This window comes from Syngnathoides biaculeatus, chromosome 4 (genome assembly GCF_019802595.1).
Source record: "Syngnathoides biaculeatus isolate LvHL_M chromosome 4, ASM1980259v1, whole genome shotgun sequence".
Lineage (NCBI taxonomy): Eukaryota > Metazoa > Chordata > Actinopteri > Syngnathiformes > Syngnathidae > Syngnathoides > Syngnathoides biaculeatus.
The window spans coordinates 16,991,547-17,019,054 of NC_084643.1; the positions used below are offsets into that span (position 1 = coordinate 16,991,547).

The 27,508-nt window shown below is 40.6% G+C and overlaps 1 protein-coding gene across 11 annotated transcripts in view; it reads right to left on the minus strand.

The window, feature by feature from the left end:
- Window positions 1-3,474: 3,474 nt before the first annotated feature.
- Window positions 3,475-27,508, minus strand: part of LOC133499419 (tenascin-like) — a 137,771-nt gene continuing 113,737 nt past the window's right edge. For 10 of the 11 annotated variants that reach the window (XM_061817440.1, XM_061817441.1, XM_061817443.1 and 7 more), the window contains 11 exons: window positions 13,212-13,334; window positions 11,790-11,933; window positions 11,440-11,559; window positions 11,045-11,188; window positions 10,759-10,889; window positions 9,602-9,734; window positions 8,980-9,131; window positions 7,010-7,106; window positions 6,478-6,639; window positions 6,157-6,320; window positions 3,475-5,416 (listed from right to left, as the gene is read on the minus strand). In XM_061817440.1, coding sequence (XP_061673424.1) covers window positions 5,306-5,416; window positions 6,157-6,320; window positions 6,478-6,639; window positions 7,010-7,106; window positions 8,980-9,131; window positions 9,602-9,734; window positions 10,759-10,889; window positions 11,045-11,188; window positions 11,440-11,559; window positions 11,790-11,933; window positions 13,212-13,334 — 1,481 coding nt within the window. In that variant the 3' untranslated portion in view covers window positions 3,475-5,305. Of the gene's footprint in view, window positions 5,417-6,156; window positions 6,321-6,477; window positions 6,640-7,009; window positions 7,107-8,979; window positions 9,132-9,601; window positions 9,735-10,758; window positions 10,890-11,044; window positions 11,189-11,439; window positions 11,560-11,789; window positions 11,934-13,211; window positions 13,335-21,965; window positions 22,242-27,508 lie in introns of all 11 variants that reach the window. The other variant, XM_061817446.1, reaches the window with a different exon arrangement.

Here is a 27,508-nt window from a genome sequence, read left to right on the forward strand (position 1 = left end):
TCGCCAACTGTGTTTTAGGTTTTGGAAAATTAATCAACCGGGCCCCTTGTAACCTAGCAGGATATCTTTTGTCAAAATTGCATGTTCCCCAAGCGTATCTGAGGACCATTTTCTTCCTCACATTAACTTTTCAAAACGCACGCTACCGTCTAACAGTGTTTGTGGGACATGGCTGCGGGAGGGGGTTAAGACAAAAGCCAGGGGTTAAGACAATACGGCTATTTGATTGGCTGTTATTTTACGAGTGATTGACATGTCGGAAAGGTCAAGTCATCAATGGCTGGGTTCGTCATGTGGCGGTATCCATTGTAAGCAACCTGTCTCCCCACACTGCTAAGGTTAGTTTACCGCACAATGGAGTTTTTATATGTACCGTGTGATTATAGTCAGCGTTGTTAAATTATGTTGATTATTATTTTTGTTTTTGTTACCGAGAGGGACAGAGAGAGAGAGAGTTTCGACTGGGACGAGTCCCAAGTGGAGCCCGCACCTTTTTCTCCACTTCCACGGCTACATTTTTAACTCAACTCACGAGAATAGCGGTGCGGTAACTCATTTTTGTAAGCTTATTGTAATGAAACAGAAAATACAGATTTTGGAGACATGCATTGCATTCACACACGAGTATTGTGCTTGGCTGCTAGATCGACTCTGCTAATATGAGACAGATACAGTTGTCGCTATTTGGTTACTAACTGCTCCGTTTTCTCACACTGGTTCTTGAGCACAGCTGGCAGTCGAGAGAAAGACACTTTGCAACGCCCGTTTGACCAACCGATAACATAGCAGTGCGCCCCTATTCATACGCCTTTCTGAAATGATTTGTGGTTAGTTACGTGTGTTTATGTGAATTCACCAAACCAAGATGGCACCCGCGTTCTAAATCGGAAGGTGTGTGACGTCAGTCGAAGACAGTTTATAGAGCTATTAAAAAAATTGTTGTGGGGACTAATTTGTCTCACACCAAATTAACATATGTTACGTGTGAATTTAGAATAAATTCCCTTGGTCAAACCGGGAACATATAACAAAACACTTGTATTACGTATAAGAATTTAATCACACACACAATATAATACAACACAAAACAATAAAATGGAAGTAGAAAGACAGTTTAGTAGCGTATAACACGAGACAACTAGCTAACTAGATTTATAGTCACCAAACTCGAACAACTTTTCCGAAAGCAGCAATTATATAAAGCTCTATCCACGTCCGACGATGTAATCCTTCTCTCAGATTCGCGTTGTATTGGTAGTGTCTGTGTACTTTTACGATAGCAGCAAGATGAATAAAAAGATCCGTCCGTGTCTGACGGCTTAATCCTCTCAGAACGTAAAAAAAGATCCGCATCATAATAATTTAATAAGGTACATAAGTCAGGGGTGGTAAATGTGTCGATGTGGGCAGGCCGGCGTTGTTCGTCACCGCCGTTGGGGCCAGCATGTGGTCGCTGCGGCCGGCTGCCGGTGTTATCCCCGATCGGAGGTGGATTGGGTTGTGTGGTGGCTTGGCCACGTGCGGGAGGAGAAAGGAGCCCCACACCCACCAGCCACTGGTGTCTGGGCACCCCTGAAGTAGTTACCTCACCCGGCATGGGTCCTCTTGAATATGCCACATACTGTCATACATACTGTCGGGGAATCTGTTGTTAGTTAGAAGTGATGCGCATTCCATGTAAATATGGCTTGAAACGACAGGGTAATATTTTCCCGGTCAGTTAACTCAATTGTGAGATGTTCTCTTCTTCGAAAAGAACTTCGGTGTCAGAAGGGGGATCGGAAAAATCTGAAAATCTCTCTTGTTCCTCTCCCATAGCAGGTGCCACTACGTGTTTTCTATGGTGACTGTCCCTGTGTGACATCTGCAAATAACGTTATTGGCAATGGATAGGTTTCCGATGACATCACCACAGTACCAGGAGTTCCTTGTCCGCCATTTTGTGTGACTGAAGCAAGGGAAGCGTCCATGTCAACAAAGCAAGCAAGCCCCTTTCGTCCGATAATATGGGCCACACGTATAGTTTGGGGCTGTACTAACTGCGCTGAATCTGGGCAAAGAAAGAGGTAGTATTTTAATATTCCAAAGGTCGTTGTCAACCAGGGAAGTAAAACTAAGCGACTGTCGACAGAAGGACGGAACCTATGGTTGTCGAGGATCAACTGAGCAGGATTTCTTCCTGATCCAACAAAGAGACACTATAAAGTTTGCTCGGATTAATTTCCCAACACGTAATGTTTTCAATTAAATACTTGAGGCAACAAGAAATTAATACATTATGTATTCTACACAAAGGTATGACAGAGAATTCTTTAAGAGAAAAAAATCGACTTACACTTTTAACTGCAGAGGCCGGGAACCAGTAAGATCTGTCTTCGATAACTCTCTTGTTATCCCGTAATTTTACTGATGCCTCGACTGCAAAAAGAAGGGCAGCCACGTGTGAACACACTCCTCCAAGACCGGCCATCCAGGTACAATGACCAGAGAGAACACAGCCATCTTTTTGGGATATGATCCAGGGACGTAGTAATGGAGTGGTAGACCTCATGAATGTCTTACTTGAGCCGCCACACTGATTACCGATCACCCGTTGCCGTACATCTTGAACCTACCCACTTACAAAGTCACTGTAGTCACAGAATTCACAAGATAATTAATGATATCAGACATGTAATGTTAGGTTAGCCTTCCACATCATCACTCCAGTCACTTGCTTGAAATTCATATGGATCCTTGCTGCTGATGTCCTTCAGTTTCTCCAAGTTTTTGGCTCTGCTTAATGCATCAATTGTGGTTTTGTCCACTACGTGTGCATTTGCTTTAAACGACGTCATAACTCTTACACCAAAAGAAAAATTAACGAAAGAAAAAACTTCACGCTTCACCATTCACCACTGCAGCAGAAAAGGACAGGTTTAAAAAAAAAAAAATCAATAAAGAAAAAAAAACATTTTGACAGATACTGTGTGTATATTACGAAAGTGTATTGCTGTCACACAAAAAAAAACCCTGTTTTGCTACCGTACAACCATGTTGTCATAAGACAACAAAAATAACAAAACAAGGAAAATGGAATACACAATACACCGGAGTGCCCAGAGAAAACCCATGCAGGGACAGGGGGAACATGTAAACCTGGGGCCAGATTTGAACCCTTGTCCTCAGAGCTGTGAGTCCAACACTCTACAACTGTCCCACCGTGCTGTGTCCCACAATGATTTCATTCCTATCAATTATGTGTTAACCAGTGTTGCTGAAGTGACTGATTTCCCAGGTTTAAGAAAATGCTAAACGAGCCAGTTTAGACACATCGCAATCCAAGGAATAATGTGTCATGTCCGCATTTAAGGCTTGCTTCTAGATTTCTGCAAAATATTTCATTGCCCTGCTATTTTTTATGTGACAAATTTCTGTACAAAAGAGGGAATTTTCAGAACACATCCTTTAAAACAAACGTTTTATTGTGATACAGTTTACAGAGAAACAGCTGTTGTTCACCCAGGTATAAACAAATCAATAAGACCAGAATAAATTTACACAGGCATTCTTTTGATGGTCAGTGGCTTAGTATTCTTCAATGAGGGTGAATGGGGGACTTGAAAACATTTACTAGTTCTCTAGCTGGTTCATCCAAACATTTTAAACATCATAATTAATGAGCTTACTAGGTTATTACATTTTGAGCATCAAAATCTTTTGTGTCACAACACAACAAATCCTCTTATTCAACATCCAGTATATCTATTCGCAATTTTGCAAGTACGAAAAACAAATATACTCAATAATAGGTCCTGCCTTGGTTTCAACAAACACATAGTCTAAATGAATGTTTCAGTGTTTTAAAGGTGACACATTATGGAAAAAAATGAACTGCTTTTATACAAAAAGTTGGGTTATAGAGTGCCTGCCCACCCATCAAGTGTGAAATTAAATAATCAAGTCAATCTTTTCAGCTGCCTGTTTCTGAAACCGTATCTGAACGAGCTATTCTGAATGTTGTCTTATTCTGACATAGCTGTCGGACGTAATGGGCAAGAGCCACCACAATTTTTTCCGCTCTACACTTGAAACCTTAGCGGGGCAAAGACAACATGTTGATATGTCTGAGGTCTGACCACATACAAAAGTCCACGGCAATAATTGAAGAGTGTCATTTCGCGGGTTGGTAGAAGTGGAAGTGCTATCTCGACCGGCAAAAGTGTATGTCTTTCTCTGCTCTCTCTCCTCTTTTTCTGCTTCCCTTGGTCTTGAGAGTCTCAGCTGTTTGAGAACAAGTAGCTCCTGTAAACACAAAACCTGAGCTTTGCTCCAGGTTGTCATCGAAAAGACAGCCCATTGACCCCGTAGAACAGGTCCTTGATGGCAAGTGGCTCTTTTGCATGAGACCGAACCGCTCCCCCCGCCTTATCTCCCTTTTCCAAAAAATCCCTACTATTTGAAGTCGAGCATCCTTAGTAGATATTCAGTTGTTGGCTGTATTTATTGTATTTTGATGTAAATTAATACCAGGGACTTTTTTTTTTCAAGGCACCTGGCAGTGGTTTAATATTGTGAAAACGCATAACATGTCTCCCTTAACGCACAATACAGTGGCTGTTGACTTGGGGTTCCCCAAATAAGTGGAAAGTTTTGCTTCCTTTATGTTTTTCCCTTTTCTCACCGATATCCATTCTATCATTGTTTAGCCTGTGAAAAGGGGTGTGAGGAAACCAGGGGAGGATAAAATGGCACAGAGACAACAAGTTATGTCACACAAAGAGCAACAAATGAAAATTTATGATAAGGTGGTGCTGGAGGGTCAGGACACTTTAGGGCGTGTCTTTAATTTGACTTGTGCTATCTCTTTTCCATATTTGTAATCATTTTTGCTGTGCTTTGCTCACCATTTACATACATTTTTAACAACTATGAAATTCACAAACTTAACATGACTTAGCTTGTGCGATGAGTCAATTAATTATGATAACAAGATGTCCAAGCTGCACGCATGCCTTGTGAAAAATGCTGCAACGACAAGCGATTTAGATAATCAGGTCTGGTGTAATTGTACTATTCTCCTTGATGTGACTCAGAATTGGGTTTCTGTTAAGTCCAGTTTGCAAAATCCATATAAGGGAGTATTGGCAGCCTGTAAGAGAATAGAAGTGTGTGTTGATCTACATGGAAGCAGCGAGGGAATTGGCAGTGGCTTTGGTTGTTGCAGGGCAGGTAGAGGTTTTCATTCTGGGTTGAGGTGTTTTGTGGGGAGTCCAAAAAGTATAGTAGCAATGTTGTTGTGGTTGCAATGGTGTAGGCGACGCGTTTATGACCGTTTCCGCCGTCCCTCCAGGTTTCTGAAGTTGGATGGCCTAATTTTCATCTCTGCAAACTCAATGGAGTGCTCGTGGCCCTTCCAGTGGAACCAGTTGACGCCCTGAAGATAAAATAAGCGCAATTTATTTGGAAGTAGAAATAGATATGTATCTCACCACATTTTAGCGGAAGATAATACATCAAGTAAACCAGATGATGACAATATAATATTTTGCTGAGAATACTGAGGCCAAACACCACTCAATGAATTTGTTGGTTTGAGAATCACTAATATTTATAATTTCAATTGGAGACTGGGGAAAAAAAAGTAAACACACAATACACAACCTGCTCTTACTTCATGTACAGTAGCAGTGATGGGCTCTTGTGGGCAAATTTGCAAGTTTTCCATAGAGATTTTCTATAGCTGTGGAATTTTGTGGTGTAGATCTACCACCCACGTTGTGAGAGATCAACCATTTTGAAAAATACCTAGCTCTCCAAGTGCCATCATCATGACTGACGTTAAAATACAGTAGCATATCAGGTTTAAGAGGTATATCCAGTATTATCGTAAATCGCTGTGACATTATCCACATTAACACAGTTAACATAAACAGTGTGTTGAAATAGAAAAATTGTATCAACAACTAACTTAATAAATTAAACTTAAAAAGGTTCAAGTCAGTGTCACATTAAGCACAGACTGAACATTGAATTCACTGGGTACCACTAGATGGAACCCACATACTACAAGTGCCATTTGTACCCTCCTAAAGAATCACACAATTTGCTGATTAAAGTTTTTACAGTAATACGGTCAGTCCCCTCCTTTCTCTCCTTTTAGCAAATCAAATGTACCTTGCTGTGACTGTTATCACCATATCTTCCCATGAGGTTGACACGGTGGCAGTTTTTATACCAGAATGCACCCTTGTATGATAGAGCACAGTTGGTAACAGCAATATCATTGTCATGGTCAAACGTGGAGAATGGACGACCGTGGTGGTAGGTCATCGAATCACCTTCAAAGACAGACAATAACTGGGTCAACTGAGGTTGTTTTACTTTGTGCACATGCGATGTTAAGAAAGTAAAGAAAATTATTGTATTTTGATTAGCTTTATTAATATTGAGGACCATGCTGAATTAGGCTAGCCTTATTCATTTATTCATCTTTACCTGCCGTTCCACTGTATCCCCCAACATGGACTTTGTAGCGGGTCCTTGGTTCAGAGACAGAGAACTTGTCGTAATGAGCGAAAGCGGTTTCTCCTTTGTCCCTGAGGTCCACTCGCAGCTCATACTGACCTCCTGCTGTGATCTTATGCAGGTTGGCTAGCCCTGAAGAGCAAAACTAGTTATTTTAGTTGCGCATCGAAGGACAGTGAAACATCCATTAGAAAAGTTTGAAATCAACTCTGTAGTGTATTTTTATCCACTGTAGGTCTATGCTTGAGACCAAAATTCATCTAGTTAGCTAATTTAATGGAAATCTCTTACTCCATTATTGTAAACAAGTCATTAGACATCATTATAACTGACCCATTGTTCTCAATGTTAAACAAGAACATGAATGAAATACTTTACACTATATTTTTTACTGGAGTAGACATGGTGGTAGTTAGGGAAAATGACTATGAGAAGAGTGGCCCATAGACTAAGTCTACAGAACCTCGGACAAAATCACTGTCTATTGTTGACTAGAATTTACCCAGCCAGAATTCATCATTCATGTCACCAAAGCCAGCTGTGTAATTCTTCCAGTTACGGAAAAACTCCAGTCTACCACTTTGGCGTTTGAGGAAGATCTGGAATGGAAAAAAAGGTCAACCAAGCCTTGATTTTGCAGGATTTCCGTGGTGTGATAGTTGGCAAACACTGTTATAAAATAGTACTACAGCATATCTAGGAATTTAATTAAAAAACACAGGATTATGTATGTATAAATAAAGAAAAAATGTATGTTTAAAAACTTAAAAATCTGAAAAGTAAAATCCAAAAATCGCAATGTATGATTTTTTTAACAATGTATGTGTGTGATACAGCTGCAAATAAGTATTTGAACACCTGTCTATAAGATAGAATTCTGACCCTCAAAGACCTGTTAATCCGCCTTTAAAAGTCCACCTCCACTCCATGTATTATCCTGGATCAGATGCACCTGTGTGAGGTTGTTAGTTGCATAAAGACACATATCCACCCCATACAATCAGTAAGACTCAAACTTGTAACATGGCCAAGGCCAAAGAGCTGTCCAAAGACACCAGAGTCAAAATTGTCCAACTCTAGACAGCTGGAAAGTGCTACAGAGAAATTGCCAAGGAGCCTGGTGAAAAAATGTCCACTGTTGGAGCAATCATTAGATAATGGTAGAAGCTAAACATGACAGTCAATCTGAATTGGAGTGGAACCCCATGCAAGATATCATCTCGTTGGGTCTCAATGATCCTTAGAAAGGTGAAGAATCAGCCCAGGACGACACACAGGACTTTGTCAATGACCTGAAAAGAGCTGGGACCACCGTTTCCAAGGTGACTGTTGGTAATACACTGAGACGTCATGTTTTGAAATCGTGCATGGCACGGAAGGGTCCCCTGCTTAAACCAGCACATGTCAAGGCCCGTCTTAAGTTTGCCAATGACCATTTGGATGATACAGATGAGTTATGGGAGAAGGTTTTGTGGTCAGATGAGACCAAAATGGAACTTTTTGGTCATAATTCCACTAACCGTGTTTGGAGGAAGACGAATAAAGAATTCCATCCCAAGAACACATCCCTACTGCGAAGCATGGGGGTAGTAACATCATGCTTTGGGGGTGTTTTTCTCCACATGGGACAAGACGACTGCACTGTATTAATGAAAGGATGACCACTGCCATTTATTGTGAGATTTTGGGGAACAACCGCTTTCCCTCGGTCAGAGCATTGAAGATGGGTCGTGGCTGGGTGTTTCAAGATGACAATGACCCAAAGCACACAGCCAGGAAAAACAGGAAGTGGCTCCGTAAGAAGCATATCAAGGTTTTGGCATGGCCTAGCCTGTCTCCAGACCTAAACCCAATAGAAAATCTTTCGAGGGAGCTGAAACTTCGTGTTTCGCAGCGACAGCCCAGAAACATGTCTGATCTAGAGAAGATCTGTGTGGAGGAGTGGGCCAAAATCCCTCCTGCAGTGTGTGCAAACTGGTGAAGAACGACAGGAAACGTTTGACCTCTGTAATTGCAAACCAAGGCTACTGTACAAAATATTTAGATTGGTTTTTGCAGGTGTTCAAATACTTATTTGCAGCTGTATCACACAAATAAACCATTAAAAAATCATACATTGTGATTTCTGGATTTTTCTTTTTAGATTATCTCGCTCACAGTGGACATGCACCTACGATTAAAATTTTAGACCCCTCCATGATCTCTTAGTGGGAGAACTTGCAATGTAGGAGGGTGTTCAAATACTCATTTTCGTCACTGTAGTTATTATTAAAACGTGACTTTGAGGAAGTTACCAAAAGAAAAGACTCACTACTCATGCCATCTTTTTTCTGGATTTGACATTTTGAATATCCACATGTTAATACATTTAGCTTAATTTGTATTTAATGGAGTGACCTATAAAGGATTTTAAAATGACTACATTTCCATTGAGTCTCTGTCCAAAGTCTGTGAAATACATCAGAGACTCACAATCCATCCACCTCCATCAGTGGTCATGTCGCAGTAGACTTGAAGGGGCTGGCTCTCATCTCCGCCCAGATAGATAGTGAACAGGCCAGATGTGGTGTCACCATTTAGAAGGGCCTGGGAACAGTCCTTGGGGTGTTTGTAGAGCACACCAGCTAGACATAGGTACAAACATACACTAATGAAGCCTGGCTCCTACATGTTAGGTAAGTTAACAACCAATCAAGTCATTGTAACACTAATGATAAATGTAATAATATGCGTCATAATGGGATGCTATTAAGGGATTTTAAACAGGTTTTGGGATTTATGAAATCATTATTAAAATACCTAAGTAAAACCAGAGGTCTGTAGAACATCAGTGGTAGCCAAATTGAAGAATTACCAAATACCAATGTCAGGAGGTTTACAGAGGCACATGCACAGATAGACTCCAAGAGGTGCTTAAGCATCTGCTCTTTGTTGCAGCATCAACCCTTTTGTCCAGAAATTAAAAAAAAAAAGTGCCCTATTTTGCTGCAGCCCATATATTCCCCGAGCTGACAGCAAAGTGCACCCACCCACCCGCTTGAATGTTAGATTATTAATATTTTTGAATACAGTGGGCATTTAGTGAAGTACTTACTGGTCGTAAAGACAGTGCTGATGACTCTGCTTCTCTTGGGACCAGCAATGGCTTGCAGCCGAACAGAATATTCTGTTGAGGCACCGAGCTGAACCATGTTGTAGGAAACTGCAGTGGGGCTGAGAACCACCTCCTGAGATAAAGAGAAAATATGTTGTGTGCTACTGAGTACATTTCCCATAATGAAAGTGAGAAACTACAAAGCAAAATATATCAACTGTATTTGTATAGTGCATTTAAACTGAGAAAAAAAAGAAACTAAATGTACAATCAAAACAGCATACAGTCCAAGAAATCCATCCATCCATCCATCCATCCATCCATCCATCCATCCATCCATCCATCCATCCATCCATCCATTTTTCAAGCCACTTATCCTCAAGTGGGTTGCGGGAGTCCTGGAGCCTATTCCAGCTATCATCGGGTAAGAGGCGGGGCATACCCTGAACTGGTTGCCAGTCAATCGCAGGGCACATAAAGACAAATAAACCAGTAACACTCATAAACACACCTAATGACAATTTTGAGCCTCCAATTAATGCATGTTTTTGGGATGTGGGAGGAAACCGGAGTATCAGGAGAAAACCCACGCAGGCGGGGTCGGGAATTGAATACGGTTGTGCAGGATAATAGTTAAATGCTGCTTCACCGTGCTTGCCTTGGACTCTGCGCTCCACTATTTGACCTGAGTCAGTTGATCTCAGAGCTCTTCTCTGTTTGTATTCTGTAAGCATTTCTTTCATGTATTCAGGACCTAAACATTTAGTGATTTTATGGACCAGGAGCAGAGCTTTAAAAGCCATTTAAAGACTTTAGAAATTGAGTTATCAGCTCTGGCTTCTTTGTTCTGGTCAGAACCCGAGCTGCAACATTCTAAATGAGCTGCAGCATTGTAACGTTTGTCTCCTTTAGTCAAAAGCCTGGATGAGTTTCTCCTGGTCTGCTTGACACATGAAACCCTTCACTCTTGATGTGTTCTTCAAATGGTAAAAGGGAGTTTTAGCAAGTGATTTGAAAGTCAGGTCAGAATCTATCAGAACACCAAGATTTCGAACGTGGTGAGTAAATGATACCACAATAATAAATAATAAAAATGATCTTATTGCCAGTGTCTATCTTTTAAAGGTCAAAATATGTGAAGTGCAGATTTTATTTACCCGGATGATGCCATCAGAAGACTGAAAACTGAGAATGTACCCAGTAATGTCAGCACGTGGCGGGCTCCAGGTGAGCATGCCCGACTCTGTCTGGATGTTGCTGGCTGCCAAGTCTTGAGGGGCATCCACATCTGATCAAAGAAGATGTTATTAGCTGCCACAAATTTCAAAGTTCTAGTCAAATGCATCCTAATTTGACATTGTAGCAACATTTCAGTTATTGTAATTCAAACTGCAATGCATAAGTTTTATTTTTTAATTTAAAAAAAAAGAAATAAAACCCCACCAGTGATAAATTCTGTTGTTGTGACGGCACTCTTGGCCAAATCCCTAATGGCATAGACCTTTACGGTATATCGTGTTGCTGGCGCCAGGGTGGTCATTGCAAACTCCACCACATTTCCAGACACACGTTCCATCACTGGAGCCACTGGGGAAACAAAATGGCAAAAAAAAAAAAAAAAAAGAGCTTGAGCATAGTTATGGGAGGTGTAAATGGATAATAATTTTCATTTATTTATTTACTTTTAAGACATCTAAAAGCAGTACAGGCAAAACCTCGACAAAAAAGATTAAACTAATGCACCTTTATCAGTCACTGAAAATAGGAGAAATAGACAATGGGGATGTCCATTGTTCCTACTAGGAAGTTGTCCTAGCTTTCAAACATTGTATCCTTACCTGAATCTGCACTGTAGGTAATAACATAACCATCCACTGTAGCAATGGCAGGCTGCCAGAGAAGTAGCGCTTCGGTGTCTGTGATATTGACTGCCGTCAGACCACGGGGTTTATCCAAAGCTATAACAAAACAAACATAGTCAAACATCAGTTCAGAACGTCTGAGAGACATGGGATCAAGTCTCTACCAGTCGCTATTAAAAATATCTGCATCCAGTTTAACAGTATTGGATTATCAAATTTTGGTCTTGCATCTCATTTGAATGTTCAGGTGTACCGTTAGATGTTTGTGGCAGCTGTGTTGCAAAAACAGTATGTGTGCTTATTTGCTCGAGCGGCACAAATCTTACCAGTCATGACACTGTCTGACGCAGGCTCACTCTCCCTTTGGGCCTTGAGTGCAATGACAGTAACCTCGTAGGTAACCCCAGGTATCAGGTTTGGGAGCACAGTCTGCGAGTTTGATCCATCCACTGTCAGAGTCTTAGCATTTCCTGGGTGTCCAAACAATTAATTCCAAACTAGTCATTCAAGGAATATTACATATTGTATATGAAATGCTACTGTACAAAATGTCAATAACAGCATAAAATTAATCCAAATAATGAGTATTAATTAATGCAAATAATGAGTGCACATGCAATTAAGCGCACACACACCCAGAGAATGACTATTTCTACAATATCAGTCTGTCTCTCTCCCCAGTAGTGTGCATACATATACTGACTTATTAAATTCTATGACATACTATTCTGACTTATGAATGAACATACACTAGTAAGTATGATACTCACTGGCGACCAGTTCAGGGTGTAGTCCACCTTTCACCCAAAGTTAGCTGGGATAGGCTCTCGCATTCCCACAACCCTTGTGAGGACAACCGGCTTGGAAAATGGATGGATAGTATGAAAAAAATGGCAGTAAACAAAGCCTCGAGAGGGCAGTATTACGCTGTTTTACAATTAAATTATCATCCATTTTCCATACAGCTTATCCTCACGAGAATTTTATTTATTGAAACCAAAAATCAAATTAAAATCCCAACAACCCTAATGATATCCGTATATTTTAACAACCTGCAGAACTGTAAAATTGAATTGTGATAAAAAGCGATTGTACATGAAAAAATATATACTGGCCTCAATACTTTCAAGGAAAAATGATTTTCCCCTGACAATTTAAGAGTTTTGAGGTGTATCAGATGTCTGTAGGATGTTTTCATCAATTTAGCCATAGGATCAAGAATATGAAATCTATACTTTTTTATACCATATTCTTGGCATGGTGAAATTGTCTCATTTTAAGGACAAATCTCATCCCGCTGGAGGACAAGTCCTGCAACCAATGAGCTGATCTCCTCTACATTAATGGATTATCAGGATCTGTTAACACTGTGAGTAAAAGGTGTGTGATAACACTGCAGCTGATTTTCTTTTGGATTTAACATGATAGCGCTGTGCCTGCAGCATCAAAGTGATTCTTTTGAGAAACTCAGTACTAGGGTGGTTGCTGTGTGGATGTGAGGAACGACATGCTAACAAACACATCTTCAGAAATGGGTGGCTAAAATTTGACTTTGTACCCAATATCCAGGTGTCAGTATACTGACAAAAAAAAAAAAATAACATGTCCTATTGTCCCCTTTGAAATCATGTTTCAATAGCATGCAGTTGAAGTGTCAGGGGTAAAAATGATTCAGATTTACTCTTTAGCTTGGTTTTCATGACAGACCTCATTCAGTCATCTTACTGTTATTCAAAAATGCGGCTGACCTCCATGAGCTGGCACATACGTGACCTTGTAGCTGTCCACTCGGGCTCTTGGAACCACCCAGTGGACGGTAGCGGATGAGTCAGTGACATCAGAGAAGCGTATGCCTTTAGGTGGCCCCAGATCTAGTGCAAATAACACATAGAACACAAAATGCACAAAAAAGAAGGCTCTGAGTCAGTATGGGCTTTGCGTTCTCAGACTGGAGAGTACTAAGAAAGGGCAACACTGAGTAAGCATCTAATGATGCACGAAATCAAGCATTTTAGATTAAGAACACATTTGTTCAATCAGAATTGACGACTGTACTTTGGTCACAGTTCTTTACTAAAAGATGTAAAGGCAGAGAGGAGAAGTGTGATTGTTATGTAGACGGACAAAAGAAAACAGTGGAAGCATTCGCTGACAGAGAGCATTTCCCAGTATCTTGCGTGACAGAGCTGAGGAGATTAACTTGCCCCCATTTCATCAAGAGACAAAACATCCGCCACACAACCCAAGAGTAAAGCCTTAGCCCTAGGGAAGAAAAGGGCCACAGCCATAAACACCAGTTCTATATGACAATAGCCCCACCCCCTTCCCATTATTACAAAGTCAAAGACATTACTGGTCGGACAATCAGACACAGATGGTAACACTTTAGGATTGTCAGTAAATACCCTCCTGAGTGGTGTCCACCTGACACGTCTGATAATTTTAGGATGTAACTTTTGAGCCAGTTTCCAACATATTTTTTCAATAACTGCTGTAGTTCACTTCAACTACTCAGGATGACTGGTAGACTTCAAAGCCACGCAAACACAAATGTTAGTTCTAAATCTGTTTCTTAAAGGAAACATATTTAAATCGTTTAGTTAATATTGCTGCATCAAGTGGCTTGGACACATGCTGTTCATTGTCTGGTTAGTAAACAAATAAAATGTAGGTATTAACCTATACTTTTCTGTGTTTGTGAGAACATACAGTACATACTGCAATAGGACAAAAACACTGAACGTGTCGACAAGACAAAAATAAAAATCCCTTCCCAAGTTTTTATTTTTTATTGCCATCCTTTAAATCTGTACCTGTTCTCACCCACTCGATTACAGACTTGGGAGTGTCTTCCTACAATTAGTCCAAAGATTTCGGACTCTGTGTCCTCGCTGAGGTCTATCACTTCCATGCTTCTCTCTTCGCCACCCAACACCAGCTCTTGTGGTTGCTCTGGGCTCTTGGCCTGGCTCACCATTATGACAAAGGTGTCGAAGGCATCTTTTTTGCCATCCAGATCAATCTAAAGCTCTCAGGAGTGAGGTAAGACAGTAGGAGAGCCTACACCTGTGGTTCAGTCTCTGAGTCACAAGGGAAACTCAGTTTTGCTCTACTGTGGAACTCAAGAATGCTTTAGAGCAATGTAGTAATAAAAAAATAATGGACCAAGTATAGGTGATATTGAAGATCAGGATTATGAAGCCTGAATTTTGTAGGTGGAAATATTTTCCCTGCAAAGTCCATTAGAGCAAAAGTAAAAAAAAACAAACAAATTACTTTTAAATAAAAAGCCCTCATCCTATTGCATTAAATCAGATCACCATTACCCCTCCATCCATTTACTGAGCTGACTATTCTCACTAAGGTCGTGGGAGTGCTGGAAACTATCCCAGCTGTCATTGGACAGGAGGCGGGGTACACCCAGCCAATCGCAGGGCACATTAAGACAGACAACAGTCACACTCATAATCACGCCTAGGGTAATTTCGAGTATCCAATTAATACATGTTTTGGGGATGTGGCAACTAGAGAACCCAGAGAAACCCCCCACAGGCACAGGGATAACATGCAAACCCCACACAGAAGGCCCAGGATGTGAACCCTGGTCGTCAGAACTGTGAGGCCAACGCTCTAACCAGTTGTTCCACCATGCCACCACAAAGACATTATTGCTATGCAAATTCAATATAAGGTACCTGGCACAGTAACATTTATTAAGGACCAGATGTGCCGTGTAAACCTTAGTCCAAGCACCAAATGATCATTAACAAAATTTTATATTTATTTATTTATTCATTCATTCATCTTTACTTAGAATTACCATTATCCTCCCGAGGGTAGCGGGCGGGCTGGAACCTGTCCCAGATATCTCCGGACATTTTTTTAATTGAAGCAAGTATTTTGTATTTTTTGCAATTACTTTCCCCAATTTATATTGAACTACTTTATTTGTCAGCCAGGGCCCAGCCGGGCACAGCTCAAAAGGGTAACGTGTGTACGCCTTCCCATGGGCTCACCACCTAACTAATGTTACCTCTCTGGCAGGGAAGGACCCCAAACTGGTGTGTGAGTTCAAGAAGTTCCGACTAGATATAGTTGGACTGACCTCCACACACTCTGTAAGCTGTGGTACCAGTCTACTTTGTACCAGTCTGGAGTTTCCCATGGTGAGAGGCCCTGAGCAAGCATGAGTCTACTAATTGCTTCTCAGTTTGACGCTTGAACATTGGGCTTCATCCCGGTGGATGAGAGGGTAGCCTCCCTCTGCCTTTGGGTGGGGGGACAAGTCCTGAATGTTGTTTTTGTCTCCGCATCAAACAGCAACTGAGAGAACCCACCCTTTTTGCAATCCTTAGAGGGGGCGCTGGAGAATGCTCCCATTAGGTACTCTATTGTTCTGCCAGGAGACTTCAATGCTCATGTGTGCAATGACAGTGAGACCTGGAAGGGCGTCATCAAGAAGAAGGCCCCCCGATCAGAATCCGAGCGGTGTTCTGTTATTGGACTTCTGTGCTCATCACGGATTGTCCATAACAAACACCATGAAAAGTAAGAATGGAAAGAGAGATCAACAGGTGGTTTGGTGCAGTGATGCGGACTTTGTATTAGTCCGTTGTGGTTGAGAAGGACCTAAGCCAAAAGGCGAAGTTTTCACTTTACTGGTTCTTCTACCCTCAATTATGGTCATGAGCTGTGAGCCATGACTGAAAGAACAACTTCCCAGATACAAGCAGCCAAAATTAGTTTTCTCCACAGGGTGTCTGGGCTCCCCAACGAGAGAAGCCAGATGAGGTGGCAGGGGCATCTGATTCAGATGCCTCCCGGATACATCCCTTGTAAGGTGTTCTGGGTACGTCCCACTCAGAGGAGACCCCGGGATTTACCCAGGACAAGCTGGAGGGACTATGTCTCTAAGCTAGTGTGCGAACGCCTCAGGATCCCTCCGGAAGAGCTGGAAGAAATGGCTGAGGAAAGGGGAGTCTGGGCATTCCACTTAAAGCTACTGCTCCCGTGACCTGACCTTGGATAAGTATAGCAAATTGATGGAAGGATGGATATTTGTAGCCAATTATGAAAGTAAAATGAAGGTTGAAGTGAAGCAATTGGAAGTGTTAGTGGATAACAAACAAGGAGAAAAGAAAACTATCATGCCCATAATTTTGGAGAGCCCAGCAATTAAATTAAAAAAACATTTTTTTCTTTTTTTTTACATGACTGAATGTATGTTTTTTAAATTGTAAATTGGATGTATCTGCCAATCCTGTGTAACAGTGACTTTAAAACTTGGGACAGCACTCCTGCTGTAGGAGAGGCCTGCATCAATTGTCACAGGGCACTGGAAGCAAATGACCAAGACGAAAGGAAACACAGAGTTCAAAGGAGTTTTGTGAAGTGATATGGGATTACTGTTGCTTGTGAGTGGCTTCAAAACACCCCTTTGATGATTTAAAAGCTCCTCAATTACATTACTCAGAGTTGTGGAACAGATCGTCTCCATATTGATACAGAAATCACTGAATGCTATCTCCCCACACCTGTAACACTGATTGTTATACATAATTAAAAAAGAAAATTCAGTGTCTTGACATAATTGGTGGCCCAAGGCCAGTATGTCGCTTTGTTGGGCCACCAAGGTGCTTCAGATGCTGGTCAGTACAAATTTCCCAAGTGAATTGGATGAAATAATTATGGTTACATAAACACAACATTTTAAAATAACACCACCAATTAAAAAAACAAAAAAAAAAAAACCTGGTACGTCCACATTGAACAGTCACCAAAACGTCCTGCATCCGGTGTTTGCATCGTTTTGTTACATGCCATGTTGCACCACCCTTGCTCTAACACGGCTATATAAGGAGCCGAAAGTTCGCTTTGTGTCCATCGCTAACTCGTAAATCACTCATCATCCCCATCAATGGCAAAAGATAGTGTACACAGCTACACGTCTGACAAGTATTTATCATGAAGGGTGCCCAAGGAGTGATTAACAGGAGAAAGACAAAGAAGCCATGTTAAGTTCTTTCACATTCTGTAGGTCTGGCTGGACTGCGTTATAGTGGAGAATAGCCAACTTTGAACTTTGCAGCTGTATCACACAAATAAATTGTTAAAAAAATCATACATTGTGATTTCTGGATTGTTCTTTTTTGATTGTCTCTTTCACAGTGGACATGCACCTACGATGAAAATTTTAGACCCCTCCATGATTTCTAAGTGGGAGAACTTGCAATATAGCAGGGTGTTCAAATACTTATTTTCTTCACTGTAGAAGGATAATTGTCTAGACTCTCCACTATAGAGAGGAAACTATTTCCAGGATGTGCTCTGAAATGAATGAATTACCAGTTTTATATCTCTAAATTTAAAAGTATATCAATACGATAACAAATTTATAATGCAGGATAACATAAACTTATTCTCACCTCAGAGAAATTTACACAACTTCAACAGGAATATTGTGTCCAGAAAATGCAAACATACGATGCAAGAGAAGGTATTTGTACAACAAATACCTAGCACAATATAGTAACCTGAACTACTCCATGTGCATCAACTATCCAATCCAGTATTTCAGCAATGTTATTAATTTGTTTGCAAAATAGTCTGCTGAGTAGGGATATTATATCTATATCGCACAGTTTGGTTTTATCGAGTTATTTATCTTACAGTAGGATAATCATTGCGATATGAAGGGAAAGCTCATGGGAATGAAATCAGAGTAAAAGTATGGCAGAAGTGTTCACGGTAGATGTGGGTCGATGAGGCAAAAGCAGAAGAAGCGAAAAACCTCATTTTGTCTTGCTGTCGTGTGTTTTCCCAGCAGCTTTTGTGAAAAAGAGACCTTCAACTCATATTTTTGTGCACTTCTAGACCCATCCATATGATGTTTACATTTGCATGCAGCAACTAAAACACTATTATTCCTGTAACAATAATCATGCTATGTTCACAATAATAATGTCCACTGAAAAATTACTTCTTCACTAATTTAACAGTATTTATTGTCATATTTTTTTCATAAAATTAGAAATTGGAAACAGCCTAGTAACAGTGATTTCTCTGCTTGTTTACAAAAAAATCAAGTCGAGTCAAGTCAAGTTAAACTCGTATAGGTTACACAGGGTTAGAAATGACCAAGTAACAATAAATTAAATAATCATGGGAACTACTTAGTTTCTTTCCTACGATTAGAGGGAAGTATGTAAAATTATTTATTTTTGCAGTGATATAGACTGGATTGAACCCAGGACCTCAGAACTGTGAGGCCAATGCTTTCCAGCTGATCCGCCATGCTGAAAATTGAAATCTCAAATACAATTATTCAGGCTACAACTACTTCGGCCATTACAAGGCTCATAGAATGAGTGCAGTACAGTATGCAGAAATATTGAGTAAAACAAGCCCAAAGTTCAATAGTTGTTGTAATACTTTTGTGTTTCATGTAGAGGGGCTGTTGGAATACTTAGAGGGTTTTGCACACCAAGTTCTAACACATGAGTGTCATGGTTGATGCAAAGCTGCAAAAGGAGCAGTGATTGTTAGCAGCCAATCAGAAGGTAAAAGTCAACAGCTGCTGGTAAAAACACACCAGCTAATAAGACAGAAAAACTTCCGGTACCATGTCTAATATGGACACAAGGACACATGCACTGGAAAGAGCTTTCAAAGCAGTGGGGAAGTAAAAAGGTATGTTAAAGGCTGAGAAAAACTTAAAATAAAGCTGAATCCCCAGCTCATTAAGAGACCAGTGTGATGGTCCCAGAGGTCCGCCTCAAACCCACTTTTTCTTAAGAAGAAAAAATGCACAAGGCATTTCTTGGGAGAAGAAGTGGTGGAAATGAAAAGCAGAGCAGACAAATCCCAGGGTGCTGTCACTCTTCATTAGCGGCCAGCGGAAGCTTTAACTAGTCAGTGCAACAGAGGGAGGGTCGCATCACTCAGCTTACAAGCGCTAGCTAGCTACTGATTTCCACCTCGACACCACCGCTACTTCCACTGTCTCCCTGCACACCCCCACGTCCTGGGGGAACAGAATCCCCACTCACAAAGGCGAGTTTGTTATTTGGATGAAGTTAAGTAGTAACAATGCAGTAATAAGTGTGCGCAACCAGAAACTTTGTAGCAGTCTCACCTGACAACTTCACTGTTAGTTTGTCGTGATAGAAATGCCAAACATCCAAGCCAAATGTGGCCTGTTGTCCACATCTGCTTGTGGTTCCACCGGTCATTTGTTACATAAATCTATTTAGCAAATCAAAGTTTCCCTGTTTTTCAGTTAGAGAACTTAATCTCCCTAGTAATGTCTCGCTCCACTTGACTAGTGTTGACTACTGTACCCAAACTAATTAAGTTAGCCACTGCCTTCATTTGCTACTTGGAATGTTTAATGCTCTTGAAAAAAGACGGTTTCATCGACCATTAACATGCAGACAATAGACTGTTGAGTGTCTGCCATATTCTGCATGGCCTCAGAAGCCTCTGGCACCCAAGTACTGGAGCCCGGGGGCAATGGCAGGCTGAGAATGAAGAGTAGCCCAGTCTTTGGGGAACTCGGGATGCATACAGACGAGCAGTCTCATACAAATTGACAGAAGCCTCAAGCTTTTTATTTAATTCCAGTTCGCCCATTTTTTTCTCACTTGTGACCAATCGTCTTTCAAATGTTGAAGAAGATGGTGAATGCTGGAAAGACACAGACTCACAAAACTGTACTTTTACCACAGTGCAAATTTCCCAGACAAGACGACTCCTCTCTTCAAGAGGTATTGTTTTAGGATGTTTTATTTGAAAAGGTTTCCTTGAGCCATTACAATCTATCATGAGTAATTTGGCTTCATTGATTCTACCTGTTATCCACATACTTGTTGGAACATAGTAAATTTATTGTAATAACGGAAAATGATTGTGTGACTAAACAGATGCGCTAGTCATCTGTTTTACCAGTTAAACTTTATGATGTGTTCTTTAATGGGTTTATGATGGTAGACCAAAGAGACCAGTTTTTTTTTTCAGGCTTTGCCAGCAGGCAGACTGACAGTTTAAAGGTAGATGAAACACAGATCTGTGACAAGGTTACTACACGACTTTTGTGTGTGAGGGATAGCCTCTTTTGTAATTCTTCCATCAGAATGGGAATATTGCTTCATTGTTCAAAACTAGAAAGTAGGACATTTACAATCTCCAACAAAAGTTTGCAATGGAGCGGCACTTGAAGTTCATACTTGTAAACGAGCACAACTTCATAGCTGTAGACTCCATGCTCACAAAAAGCCCTTTTACTGTGCAAGTATAATGTATTGTATTTAATTGTCATAATATAATTGTTGTACTAGCTAAGGTACCACCATTTAGCACAACTTGTGTTATTCATGATTATAAAAATCAACCCTGGCTGCAGAAAAAGTGCCTCATTGTTACGTTTGCTAGTGAAATATTTTGGTCCATTAAAAAAAAAGTTGCTCACAGCCATTTGTTATGTTTTTTAAAAATAACATTTTACTGGGGCAGCATAGTGACACAGCTGAAAAGCGTTGGCCTCACATATCTGAGGTCCCGGGTTCAATCGCGGACTCGCCTGTGTGGAGTTTGCATCTTCTCTCCGTGCCTGCGTAGGTTTTCTCCAAGCACTCCGGTTTCCTCCCACATCCCAAAAACAAGCAACATTAATTGGACACTCTAAATTGCCCCGAGGTGTGATTATGAGTGTGGCTGTTTGTCCTGATGTGCCCTCTGATTGTCTGGCAACCAGTTCAGGGTGTACCCTGCTTCCTGCCCGTTGAAAGCTGGGATAAGCTGCAGCACTCCTGTGACCCTCGTGAGGATAAGCAGCTTGGATGGATGCATTTTATTGTAGGGCTTTAACGTTGAACCTTGTACTGTATCCTCCAAGCAAGATACTCTTGACTTTTCTCCAGCCTATAATGGAGCACTAATGGCTGAATGATGTCCAGTGATAGAGTGCTGTTTGTGAATTTATATTGGTGAGACTGCCCGAGTGGCATGTCTGGCAACAAGTCTAGCATCTAGTCTGCTAGCACGGGCAATGATTAGTCTGTCTGTGTTTTTTCCTGTAAATGAGTTTTTCCCAATAATTTAAACGTTTGTGCTCACAAATGAGAGGAAATATAACTCAATTTTCATTTCTATGCGGAGATTCAACCAAAGATCATAAGGAAAATGCAATGTTCCACCATTTGCAATATAAAAAAAAATCCATTAATTTCTGCTCACAGGATTGTTGAGAGTCGACTTTTCAGATTTTAAAAGGAAAATAAAATAAAATACCAAGTCCTTTTTTTGTTAAACCCTACGAGAGTCAATTGAACAATTCTGGGGGTTGGGATCATGAGCAACACAGCAGAAATTCACAAGTACGTTGTAATAGTCTCAACTTGCTCTCATTTGCAAAGTCCACACATAATTATTTTCAGAGAGTGAAGCAGCAAGAGTGGAATCAAGCAAAGGATAGACAAAGCCTCCAGCGATGAAGGTGTTTATACCTGTGATGGTGTCTGCAATGACAGGGTCTAAGAAGAGGCCTCTGAACACCCCGTACAGATTGGCCCTGTACCAGGTGGTGTGTGTGAGGCCAGAGATGACAATGCTGCGAGCATCAGCAGGCAAAGTGTGATTTTGCCACTCAGCGCCTGTCTCTGCATCAGTAACCTCGATCAGAAACGCTTCAAAGGCTCCCTCTTCTGCTGACCAGGATAGGAGGAAGCTGTCCCATGACACATCACTGATAGTGACATTGGTCACCATGGGCTTCTCCTCCACTGGTTGATGAAAAACAAACTAACATGGAATTACAGGATGATGCCATGAAAATTATGAACAGGTTTGACCGGTGGTTTCCCAGCATTGCGTGACCCCCACTTTTTTGGATATGAAACTTTTGGAGGCCCACCCAACCCTCTTGCCCCTCAGATGGGTGGGGAATTTTGCACCCTCCTATCCGAATAGGGCAGAAAATGTGCTTAAATTGAGTGTAAGCTCAATCATGCAACCAACTAATCTTGTTCACTTATTCATGTTAACAAAAAACAAAAACATTTACACATTTAATTCTAATTCTCACCAAGCAAATATCAATACACTATAACAGTTATTCTCAAAGTCTGTAATGAGTACCACTATTGGTACATGGCCCATTTTAGCCATATGTGAAAGAATTACTGTATTACGTATAACATTTTAAACATGAAATCCAATCAAACATATAACAATGGAGCTTGTACCTAGCAGCTCTTACTATAAATAATTTTGTGTACACCCTGACTGAGATGTTTCAGCCTTAGGTTTTCCAGCTCTCCTGTAATAGGTTAGGGTTAAAGCTTCCCTATGTGTTCTAACACACACTTTGGGAAGCTCTGGGTTTAGAGCAATAGGACTTCCAAGGTTTGCCTACTGATGCGGAAATTTTGGACTAGGTCCTTGGAAGTGTAATGGCAATATTTGGATACAATCTGGCTGATATTCGTCTAACCTTCAGCATACAACGAAATCATTGAGGAATGCTTTTTCCAAGTCACATGTTGAACTTCCAAGCAAATATGAATGGGGTTTTGTGGAATAGTTATGACAGGAGCAGAAAATGGGTGTTGACACTAATGGTGTCACATTTGTATTTAAATCATTTCATTTTGCTGTCTCGTAAGAAAATGTTGCTTACGCTTAACTGGGGTTGAAGGATTCCTCTATTTTCACTACAAAGGATGAGAGTGAACAAAGCATCTCATTATTGATGGCTGCCTATAGCCATCCTCTCCATATTACCATATGAGAGAGAAGACTTGAAGATTGAAAGCAGCAGGCAGACATGGATTGCAGCTCGAGTGCAGTAATGACCAAGAATGATCCATTAACATTTGAAGGTGCAGCGGAGCCTTGCCAGGATGGTAGAAAGTACGCTGTCCACTTCAAACCTATAGGGGGAAGCCATGCGGTGTAATGTGCAGCAACCAGTAATTGGAATCCATTGTGCCCGCGAGCATTCAGAGAATAGATTAGAATAAGATCGAGGGTGCAGATAACCAGCGCAACTCCCATTATCCTCTCAACACTGCCAAACTTATGGAGAGCAGATGTGACCAAAGACACTGTGAGTGATGTGATGAATACTTCTGTTGGAATGATGTTGTCGACGATGACCACTGCTGCACTTTTGTCTTTACATGGAGACAGACAACAGTCGCACTCACAATCACACCTAGGGGCATTTTAGAGTCACCAATTAATGCATGTTTTTGGGATGTCGGAGGAAACTGGAGTGCCCAGAGAAATCCCACGCAAGCACTAGGAGAACATGCAAACTCCACACAAGTGGGTCTGAACCTTCTCTGTACTTTCCATTAGGCAAGGCAAATAATGCATCTGTCGAACTCTTTCTAGGCATGAAACCATACAACAGATCCTTACTTCTGTCCTGAGTCTAGCCTCGACTGCTCTTTCCCATAACTTCATTGTTTGGCTCATTAACTTAATACCTCTGTGGTTCCCACAGTTCTGCAAATTGCCTTTGTTCTTATAAATGGGAACTAGCACACTTTTCCTCCATTCTTCAGGCATCTTGTACACCAATACTGTTCTGTTGAATAAGTTGGTCAAAAACTCCACAGCCACCTCTTGAAATTGCTTCCATACCTCCACCACTATGTCATCAGGACCAACTGCCTTTCCATTTTTCATCCTCACACCTCCTTCACACTTTGGGTTTTTCTCTTCTACTCTTCCTTCCTTGTCATTTTCTTTATTCAACAACTCCTCAAAGTATTCTTTCCATCTATGTAGCACACTAGTGGCACAAGTCAACACATTTCCATCTCTGTACTTAATCACTCTTACCTGCTGCACATCCTTCCCATTTCTATTCTTCTGTCTGGCCAACCTGTAGAGATCCTTTTCTCCTTCTTTCATGTCCAACCTCGTGTACTTGTCGTCATGTGCCTCTTGTTTATCTACACCATGGTAAAAAATAAATAAAAATAAACCCTGCCCCTAAACTTCTAGTCTTACTACCTTTCCACTCGGTCTCTTGGATGAACAATATATCAATCTTTCTCCAAATCATAACGTCAACCAACTCCCGGGCTTTTCCTGTCATAGTCCCAACATTCAAAGTCCCTACATTCGGTTGTAGGCTCTTTGCATTCCTTTTCTTCTTCTGCCGACGAATCCGCTTTCCCCCTCTTCTTTGTCTTCGCCCCACAGGAGCTGAATTTCCACTGACGCCCTCCATGTTAAGGGTGCCAGGGGCGGGCGTTGTTAACTCGGGCTATGACCGATCCGGTACGGGAAGAAAATTATCAAAATGCATCACAGAATAACCAGAATGGTATAGGTTCAGCCAATGATCAGCTCCAGGATGATCAAAGACAGTTTGGAGTTACCTTTAAGTACTTCGACTGTGAGAAAATGTTTGTGTGAAGCTAATCTCTTTCCAAGAATCCAAAAGTCCCTCTGTTAAAAAAAAAAAAAAAGGGGCACGTGCAGAAGAGGCTACAATTAGTCAAAGAGCACATCAAATGGCCCGAAGAGAAATGGAGGAATATTTTGTGGAGTGATGAGAGTAAAATTTTTCATTTTGGGTCCAGAGGCCAAAGACAGTTTTTGAGATGATCCCCAAACCCTGACTTCAAGCCACAGTACACAGTGAAGACAGTGAAGCATGGTGGTGCGAGCATCATGATATGGACATGTTTCTCCTACTATGGTGTTGAACCCATTTATCCCATACCAGGGATCATGGATCGGTTTGGATATGTCAAAATACTTGGAGAGCTCATGTTGCCTTATGATGAAGAGGACATGCCCTTGAAATGGATGTTTCAACAGGACAATGACTCCAAACACACATGTAAACGTGAAAAGTCTTGGTTCCAAACCAATAAAATTAATGTCTTGGAGTGCCCAGCCAAATCTCCAGGCCTAAATCCAATCGGGAATTTTTCTGAAGCAAAACCAAGAAATGTAAATGATTTGTGGAATGTCGTTAAGGAACAGCTGAAAGGTGCCAAAAGTTGGTTGACTATGCCACACAAATATGAAGCTGTTCTAAAAAAACTGTGGTCAAACAACTAAATATTAAGTTTAATGATTCAAAGGATTGGTAAATCCTAGAAACAAAAAAGTCTCTACAAAATAGTTTTGAGTTTCAAAAGTCAACGGCAGACAGATATTTTTTTTTCAACACACTGCTTTCAACAAATTGTCCAATTGTACACCCTGAAGAGTGTGTATATCATGAATGCTTGGTCTTGTTGGTTTTCTGACAATCTAGTGCACATACTGGTAACTTCTTTGACATGTAGCAATAAAAAAATATACTGAAAATATGGATTAATGTAGTGAGTCACATTAGACTCAGAAGGTAAGGTACATAGGTAAACACTCACAAACATGCACACACAATTTCTCCTGCCATTGTAATTTTGATGTGAAAAGCCAGAAAAGATGACAAGATGTTGAACTACCAAAGCTGTGGGTGATAAACCGGCAAAGAAAAATAATTAACCCACAATGCATTGCATGCTCACCACAACAGTGAAACTGTATTCTTGATGCATAACAATTAAATATACTTTTTAACAAAGGAAACAACAAAAAGAGTGTAGCGACAGTGAAATTGTGCATTTCTTTGCACTTTTTTGGTAATGGATCATTACTGTGCATTGTATAATAAAGAATCACCTCCAGAGTGCTTTGTTGTTTTTATTGAATAATGAGTGTGATCATAACAATATTTTTCAAGAGTTGGACTGCTCTTTGTACAAATCATCAGCCATAAATTAATGCTTAGAGCATGACTCAAACGTATGTACTATTGTTTTGTAGAATTAATTGTAGTCTGATTACTTACCAGGGAAAAGTAATGCGTTACTTTACTCATTCCTCAAAATGGTGAAATTTTGGAGGATATCGCTAACACGTTAGTGCCATTACTGGGTATATTTGTATCTGGACTTGCTCCTCAACGTGGCAATTTTTTTAATCCTCTCAATAACATTAAGGCAGTAAGTAGATCCCTGAAAGATCCGTCCAAATCTCACCCCACCTGCACCCCTCCTAATTTGTCCAATTCCTCCCGTAAAATGAGTCCAATTTACGTTCATGTCTGGAGACGATAAAGGCTGCAGATCAGCGCAAGCTGTGGATTAGAAGGCTGCTGATTTCAGAGACAATGTTGTAACAGGAGTCTCAGCATGTGTTCTATTATCTGACAGTCCCAGAGTTCATCGTGGTCAAATCGCACAAAACCAGAGGGGAGCAAGGCTCACGTCAACAATTACCACATGAATGAACATTGTTCAGTGCTCCCCCTCACCAATACGCCCCATTATACTAGGAATACAATCCTCCAACAATAAAAACACACAATAAACAGTTATTTATAATCTTTCCAAGGTAGTTTTTCTTCTTTTTCCCAGTATTTTTATTTCTGTTCACAGACATCAGACCTCGTTGCATAAGTGGCTAATGTACTCATGAAATCTCTGGTTTGTTTGCAATTCGACCACTGTGTGTTTAGTGAATAACAATTATTTTATTTGTCTTATTTTTAGGATGATGAAGAAAACCATAAACTGGCAAATGTATTCCCACATGCTACATTGTACATAAGTGCCAGTCAGGGCATCGAGAGACTTAGTTGAAGCAGATATCAATTCACTGCCTCTGTTTGGGGCAAATACATGAACCTATTATGATCCAGAGCCACTACAGTTTTTTTTTTTAACTTTTGTACGCATTTTGTATTAGAATTAACAGTCATCAGTGTTCCACAAGACAAAGGCGAAGAAGCTACCGGTTCGATGATGAATGGGGTTTAGTTCCGAAAAATATTTATACAAATAGAATTGGATATGGTTCTCATGCATTTAAAAAAAGTCAATAATCAACAGTTTTTTTCACATTATATTAGTAAACTTTAAAAAGTATCTGCTCAGAGATATTGGAATGTCTACAAAAAGAATAAAAAGCGACTTTTCAACATCTGTTCATGGCCAAGATGATTGTGTTGCTGTTGTTCTCTACATTTCCGTAT